This window comes from Poecilia latipinna, unplaced genomic scaffold (assembly GCF_001443285.1).
Source record: "Poecilia latipinna isolate Pla-1442-1.1 unplaced genomic scaffold, P_latipinna-1.0 Scaffold1122, whole genome shotgun sequence".
NCBI lineage: Eukaryota > Metazoa > Chordata > Actinopteri > Cyprinodontiformes > Poeciliidae > Poecilia > Poecilia latipinna.
The window spans coordinates 70,611-78,811 of record NW_015113738.1 but is presented as its reverse complement, the minus strand read 5'-3'; the positions used below and the strand labels follow the sequence as shown (position 1 = coordinate 78,811).

Below are 8,201 nucleotides of genomic sequence, written 5' to 3'. Positions count from 1 at the left end.
ATTTGATATAAAATGCACATTTACCTGAATTTACCATTTTAATTTGAATCGCATTTAATTCACAAAAAATCTGTTCTTAATGAGTAAAAACACTTCAGTGTTGCAGGTGGGAATTCCAGACACTTGCAAATATTGTAAACACTTCAACAAATGACCTACATGATTCCACTCCTTATCCGTACGGTTTGTTTATCATCCAACAGCTCTGCGGCTTCTATGTGTGAGAAAAGTCAAGAGACGAGATTTATTAGGCGTCGCTGTGGGATGTGGAGAGTTAGTTTTAAATCCAAAGTCAACACTGGGTTATGATGATGGCACAGAGACCCAAGATAAGTGCTGTAAACGCATGACAGAAGAGACACCATAAACAAAAAAAGAGGATCTAAAGCACTCAATGTACAATGGAACAGCCTTTGATTATCTTTCTGAAGTCTCTGTTCTTTTACACCCCGTGTCTTTCTCACTGTCAGGCGTCCGTGTTAATAAATCACTTAACAATATGTGCTACCACTTTATAAAGAGGTTGTGAAGGAATCCAGAGATCACAGAAGAAACGCAGCTCAAAACCGAGACGTATCGTGAATCATCTGAAAATGAGGGTACTCGCTGTTGTCCTTGTGTTGGTGCTTTGTGTGTGGAGGGGAACTTTGAGTGTGCAAGTCATGGTATGTAAAATATATATTTTTACTTTATTTTTATTTTCTGAATTATTTTCGTTCTGGTTCACACTCGCATGTGTTCTTTTAATTCATCCTGGTGCAAATCTTTCTAAAGTAGCCCTTCCAGTTGTGTTGTATTTAAAAAACAGGAATGTATTGGTCAGAGAAAACTTGCAAAGAAGTGTTTTTCTAACTCTGTTTGTCGAACACTTGGGTTGTGCAACACGTTTATTATACCTACAGCCTGTTCTTGAACTTTCCTCTGCAGGTTGGGGACAGGAGTTTCCCCCTGGAGGCGGTGAAGGAGCTGATGGAGCTGATGAACTTGGAAGACAACCTTAATCCTCACCTCACAGAGACAAGTACCGCCACCGTTTGCGCCCACCCTCTCCTGCCTCAAGTCTTTCGCCCAGTGTGCCAAGGGAAGGGCGCAGGAATTATTTTCTCGCGACTTGGTAAGGACAGGATGTTGGGGTTTCTTTAGGCAATACATCATAAAATGCTCTTCTCCCAAACTTACAGTTAATCCACTTTTTGACCTTCATAAAAATGCAAACAACTTGTCTTCGGGCACACTGCAATTCTGCTTAAGAACTGCAGAAGTTCTTTAAATAGAAAAAGTAATTCTGACTGCCAATAGAAAAGTAGATGTTTAATCACAAGTAACTTTTTACAGTGCATGTTCAGAAAGATAGTGTATGATTACATCCTTTTCCTCCAAATGTCAATATTCAAATCAATGGAATATGTGGTTAGTATGTTGATCATTGAAAACACCATCGCATGATCTATTAGAAGTATTTGTTGCTGCCTACTAATCTGGAAATTTGAAAAAATTACACTACAGCAGAGGATGTAAAACAGAATGGTGAAATAAGAATACAGTAGTGTTATTGTACTGGTCCAGTCAAAGTCCAACCTCACCCTCACCTACATAGTGGAATTTATTAGTAGTATGTAGTAGTATCTGGAAATTTGAAAAAATTACACTACAGCAGAGGATGTAAAACAGAATGGTGAAATAAGAACACAGTAGTGTTATTGTACTGGTCCAGTCAAAGTCCAACCTCACCCTCACCTACATAGTGGAATTTATTAGTAGTATGTTCCACATAAACAAATTCCAATTAACCTAAAAAAAAATGAAACAATGTGGTATAAAAAAGGAATTCACCAAATTGTTAATTCTTCCACAAGGACTTGAGAATCCTAAAAACACTCCGATTTATCTGGTTGTAGCAATGTTTGGAAGTAATAATTTTCAATGTTGTTTTTGTCATTTTAGAATCTCTTGTGTTCATTTTATACACTGAGCAAAGATTTACACAATAACAAATCTGGTAAAAACTCAATAATTTGTTTTATTTGTATAAAGACTTCAAAGAGGTTGCTCTCTTCTTTTACGTCAACTTTTATAGTTTTGTTGTGTTGAATTTGGTAGTTTGGGGGAAGGGTTGTAAGAAGCAAACTTATCCTATAACCAATCTTCTGTTCTCAATTGAAATCAATAAATGTGCTTCCTAAAATGTCAGATTGTTTAATATCAACTAGGCTTCTCGAACACCTGCCCTCCTATTTTTCTTTTAGCACAGAAGTCTATTTCTGACTTTTGAGACAATAATACAGGAAAGACCTCCTTTCTAGAATTCCAGCTTCACCTTTAGGTTTTTCACTCAGGCATACACTCTATTTAAGAGTTTTGCTTGGATACTGACACTATACACACGCTTTGGTTAGTTTATTCAAATGCATTCCTAGAGTTCAAAGTTTACATAAAGTATTATACACACCCTGCAACTCCTGCACCTCTGGAAAACTGAGCAAATAGTCTTTGGGGCCCTTTCAACCTCATCAAGCAGCATAATTGCAACTGTTCTGAAAGGGAAATGGAGCTCATTATAATTATAGGCCATTTAATTAAGCTGAAAAGTTGGTTAATGATAGTAGGAGGCAGGATGAATACTTATCTACCCTTTGTTTTTTGTTTTTCCAGTGCACATCATCATGTCACCTGATCCTTGTGAGATATGTGCCAACCCTTCCTGCTTTGGATGTCTGGACTAAAAGTCCCATCTGCTAGATGCTCAAACACATCGATTGAGAACCTCAAGGGAGACTCATCTTCAATAGTTTCATTTTCCTCATCTCTATGTTTAAGGCATCCATGGAAATAACAAAACCTACCCTGTCACCCACCAAAAAACCCCAAAAGCCCCATGGCTCAGCGGTCAACAGAACGAATTTTGGATAGCAGTTACATTTAAAAATTATTAGATGTGGTATTTTTATACATGCACATTCTAGATGTTGGTAATTATCTATTATTGTTTCAAAGTTTGTTTCAGAGATTTACCACATCACTTGAATAAGACATTCAATTTGATAGAAAGCCAATGAAGAAGCAACTACATGTGACAGATTTTGCATGTCTATAATTGGGCTTATGTTTGGACACTCATGATGACGCCTTTAATCACAGCTTCCACAGGAGTCACTCATCTACCCTTTAGACAACCTTCATTTAGTTTTATTTAAAGCTGCTCTCCTGCCTGCGTCGCCTCTAAATTGCAGCTACTCATCTATAAACTGCACAACCAAATGAGTCTAATGGATCAGTTAATGGATAGATCAAATGAAAGAGGTGAACCATAACAATTACTGTAAAACAAAAAAAAAAAAAACTGTGGTGACTCATGCATGTTTGTACCAGTTTGTTCCTACAAAATCTGCATTAAAATGTTTGCAAATAAAAATATGATTTATTCCTTTGGTTAATGCTGTTCTTTTAATTATAATTCCAACAAATATTGTAATTGGGACATTAATAAAGTGTTTATATCTTTGTAAAAGAAAATGCAAATATCCATCCATCTACTTATTCCAATCGTAGGAGAAACCAGAAATCCACAGCTCTCTTTCTTCACTCTCCAGTTCATTCTGGGTCAAATGGGATGTTACAAAAGCCTCCAAAGGGAGCAGTTTGAGAGGCATTTTGATCACATCCCTCAACCATTTCATAAATCTCAGGATTTAGGAGAATTTAAACCCTAAGCAGACTGTTTTTATTATGAACTAGCACTAAAATAGAAAAGAGGGAGACCTCTTGAATTAGTTTGGTCTTTGATTTTTGTCAATGCTGGACAACTGTCGCCCTCTCGCGTTAATTCACTGACATTACAACCAAGTAAAAGCTTTTAACCGACAGATACCCGAACTTAATGCGCAATCCTTTGAAGACTAAGTAAACAAATGAAACGTCATACTTGTTTTACGTATATCGGTTACAGTGAGTAGTAGAATAGTCGTTCTTATTTAGTGAAAACCTCCAGGGTATTAAAGCAAATTTGGAGCCAAGTGAAAGCGCCGAAGAACACTTGCTGCAAAATAGCACAGTAGCGTATCAACGTCACAAAACTGGAAAAAAAAAAAAAAGGAAAACAGAACCGATTGCTCACTACGTCAGAGGTGGACTAAGGGTCCTACGTCTTCCGCCGTGGCTCGTTGGTCTAGGGGTATGATTCTCGCTTAGGGTGCGAGAGGTCCCGGGTTCAAATCCCGGACGAGCCCAATTTTTACTGTCCAGTCTTCTGACCGAAGTGATTGAAACGTATTGCAGACTCAACCCGTGCATTTAGTATCAATATTATAGAAATATATTGAAAGTAGTATATCAAAGTTAATCTTAGTTCTTGTGTAACCATACTGTTGTGACAGTATTATAGGTTTTACCTTGAGTTTGGATGTTTTATTGACGTTAAATTAAACATGAAATATGTCAAAGACGTTTTTGATGTTATCCAAACACTGTTAGTTTTCATCTCAAGCTTTTAGTAAAAAACCCTATAAGTTAACTGTATTTATTTTTATGTCGTTTACATGCAGACTTTTTGATAAATTGTAAAGTTGCTTTTTAACTTTTAGTAAATTTGCAAAAACATCTCTAAGTAAATAAAGTGACATTTTTTTCACTGTCCAAAAGAATATCATAAATGTAGTTTCTTTCTTCGGCTCTGGTGTTTTAGTGTGTTTTTTCTAGCTTATTCCCACCAGAGGGCGCGCTACACTAAAATATCTTTTGTACATACCATTTACTTTGTGTTGCATAAAACTAAAATCCACAGCAAAAGCAGCATGGGATTTCTTTTCTATGGCCCTCTTCTTTGTAGATTTTTTTTATCCTTACTTTTTATCATCTAGATTTTTTTCATTTAGCTTAGTTTGAATTCAATTTAGATTATTTACACAAAGCTAATACACAAAACAAACGCAATTTTGGGGAACTTTAGAGGACCGACAGATCCAATTTAAATACAAATGTAAATCCATTTATCATTTGTCTATACCCGCTTATCCATGTATGGTCACGAACGGGGCTGATGGTTAACTCCAATGGTCACTGAATGATGTCCCATAGATTGCAAATAATCACCACAATCCATCCATATTATGGTGTAACTGATTGAAATTCACTTGCATACATACCAATACAGTCTTAGCTATAAAACTATGCAGCCAAGTTCAGCTTATTCAGCTGGTGAATAAGTTTACAAGTAAAAAAGCCCAGCTGATTACATCAAGTCACAGATTTCACAGCAATTCTTCTAAATGAGTTGGTTAATTTTGCAACAATCCCTCATAATGAGTAATAACTTGGCAATAGAGTGTTATTAATAAAATTGGATATTTTTAAAATTATATTGCATAACACAGATTATCCATGGAAAATATCTCTCTCCACTGCCTTCTCCCTGCGCTCCTAGAACTAACTGCAAAAATACACCAATCAGGAAAATTGTATCATTATTGTAAATCATGCTTGTGTACAAGCTGCTCACACTCTCCCTCTTGCTCTCTGCTACAGTTCACCACACCGACTGTCATGAATGTAAATGTGCAGGCTAGTTAGCATGGCCATTGATGATGGCAGACAAACAGTTTTCCTCTAATAAGTTGTTTCTCCACCATTAGTACATTGAGCAGCGTGTACACAAGAATGATTGTCAACATTAAGATTTGCTCTGATTGGTTGTTTTTAACCAGGAGAGGTTCATTTCTGCAAATCGCAATAGTAGCTCAGGGAAGAGGTAGAGTAGCTTGATTTTTTTTTTTCACATCTTATCTGTCTCGTATTAAATTGTCAGGATATAGTGTCAGTATAGTTTATACAAATACTTAAGAAACATATTTTTTTATAAAGGTTACATACTGCAGCTTTGAAGCAGATTAAATTTGGGGGTAGAAATTACAAAGGGACTTAATTACAAAGTTAGCAATGTAATCCATTTTATCATCCTAGTATTGCTCGACATATGTGAACAAAATGTAAATGTTTAAATAAAGCAAAATATTAAATGTGACAGATAAATTATTGTACACTAAGACAGCTGTCAAGTAAAAGCCATGGAAAACATTAAAGTCATAACATCTTTATGAACAGAGAACCAACTTTGGCTACGTCCACAAAAACATTGCAGGGAGTAAAAATAAGGCATGAAAAATATTTTTCAATGTTTCCATGCTTTTTTTTATATACTATTTCCTCCTTCTGGGATCTTACTTTGTCTTTGACAAAATAAGTTTCAGACAATTACAAGTCTTTATCGGAAATTACCAAGATATGTCAGTTAACCCAGGACTGTGTGTGTGTGTGTGTGTGTGTTTTAGTACAGTGATCATAGAAATTACACTTTGCTTTCATACAAGCTTCTGTTATTCAGCTCTTGCAGCTTCAAAAGCACACACTGTTGGGAGCAGTGCGCCTAGTCATGATGTCCTTGTAAAGTTCACAATAACCTCAGTCTTGTTTCCTGTCTCAAGGAGCCAAGAGACAGGACTGAGATTGCTCGGTGATGTTTCTAGGACATTTGATATCTTTGAGAAAAGAGTTCTTTCATTTTCACAGCATGATTTATAGAGAACGAGACGTCTCTTATCCTGTTTAGGAGACGATTATATTTCACGTAAAGACTTGGATTGATTTTGTCTTCCACTAAATAAAATCTCTGTAATAAATTGTACAAATAAATTGCACAAATCATCTTTTGCTTCTTTAGTTTACATGTCAGTTTAGGAGTGGAGACATGGAGGTGGGGGGTGTACTACTCCTTTAAGCTGAATGTTTCTCACAATGTAACACTGTGCAGTTTATTATTACGACATTAGATGACTCAGTATATATTCATAGTGCAGTGTATTGCGTTCCTGTCTTTGTCATTTATTGGAAACATTGACCAATATTTATATCCTGTCAAAATTCTGTTTTCGCAACACCATCAGTAGGTCTCATGGGGTCACAACTTAAACTAACGGGACGTCAGAGACTATTTTTCCTTTCCAGAAGCAAATATGTGTCAATCAACATTTCTCTAAAGCAGCTTCAACACTCAGTGTGAGGGGGGATGTTTAATGATATCCTCCTGACTACCAGTAGTTCATTTTTGTCCTCTGTAGAGGACATTTATAAACTTTAATATCTCCACACCCTGCAATTCTACTGAATTAATTCCTTTGGGTAAAGGGTGGAAGGCTTTGGTGGTTTGTCTCTACCTGTTTCGCACATGCATAGATTTGAATTCGTCCCGTCTTCTGTGTAAAATAACTCCATCAGATTTGTAGATTTTCAAGTTGCAGATTCTCAGTTAGATTAAATCTGAATTTTGACTTAGACCTTCTAAAGAACACCTTACTACGCCACTAGTAATTCTGCCTGTGTGTTGAGTTTTGTTCCCCTGCAGGAAGCTCAACCTCTTCCCCAGTCTCTGGCGTTCTACCAGGTTTCCATTCAACCATTTTGTTTCGTTTCATTTAAATTCCCACTATTTCTGAGGAAATAGCTAAAATTGCAATAAAGTACATTGAGGTTTGAGGTTTTGACATAGCAAAATGTGTAAAAACTGAAAAGAGGTGTAAACAATTTAATGTATCGAGTTTCAATAAAAATATTTTGTTTCTACTACAGGGGCTAACTCTATTAAACTCAAATTTCCATTATGATACTTTATTGCCAAATCATTTGTGTTGTATCACTGAAAGAAACAAATAACACAAAAAAGTGAATCTGATTGTGCAAGCCTTTGACTCTAGTCTGCAAGTTTACTTAATCTTTTTATCTCTAGCTTTCATTCTGCTGTAGTTTGCAAATAATCCGACTTATCTCGCTGCATGCGCAGATGGACAGATAGGCAGTCATGATTTCAGCAGTGAGATAATGCTGTGATTAACAACTTGCTACTTTTTAATGCTCTTGTGCTTGATCACGAACATGGAGAAACTCCAGGTTTTCCAAATAAGGCAACTGTTGATGTCTACCGAGGTTGTGACTAATTTTTTGCATGAGCCTAAGGGGTTTTCACTGCATATAAATTTATGTTTACTTCAACTAACGGCCTCAGTTGAGAAGAAAGCAAATGACGATTAACCCAGAAAGTTTGCTGGGGAATAAGTAAATCCCAGCTGAGGCTCATTAACATCCATAAAAGACTCCTTTGTTTCTGCCAATTTTTGCACAGCCTTTCATGTGCCGTCATGCTGAATTAGCAGCCA

At 36.3% G+C, this 8,201-nt stretch overlaps 1 protein-coding gene and 1 non-coding gene across 2 annotated transcripts; both read left to right on the top strand.

Moving 5' to 3' along the window:
• The first annotated feature begins 542 nt into the window (after nt 1-542).
• On the top strand, nt 543-3,325 carry LOC106959820 (guanylin-like). The gene is made up of 3 exons (XM_015052602.1): nt 543-665; nt 928-1,114; nt 2,653-3,325. The coding sequence occupies exons 1-3, from the start codon at nt 594-596 to the stop codon at nt 2,721-2,723; spliced, it is 330 nt and encodes a 109-aa protein (XP_014908088.1). The 5' UTR covers nt 543-593; the 3' UTR covers nt 2,724-3,325.
• Nucleotides 3,326-4,154: 829 nt separating this feature from the next.
• trnap-agg (transfer RNA proline (anticodon AGG)) lies at nt 4,155-4,226 on the top strand. Its single transcript has one exon. It is a non-coding gene; the product is annotated as a tRNA-Pro (tRNA).
• Nucleotides 4,227-8,201: the final 3,975 nt, after the last annotated feature.

Excerpts from the sequence above, each read along its gene's own strand:
- LOC106959820 (XM_015052602.1), top strand. The coding sequence starts at position 594 with ATGAGGGTACTCGCTGTTGTCCTTGTGTTGGTGCTTTGTGTGTGGAGG. Across the intron at positions 666-927 it reads CTTTGAGTGTGCAAGTCATG|GTTGGGGACAGGAGTTTCCC; the intron begins GTATGTAAAATA and ends TTTCCTCTGCAG. Across the intron at positions 1,115-2,652 it reads AATTATTTTCTCGCGACTTG|TGCACATCATCATGTCACCT; the intron begins GTAAGGACAGGA and ends TTGTTTTTCCAG.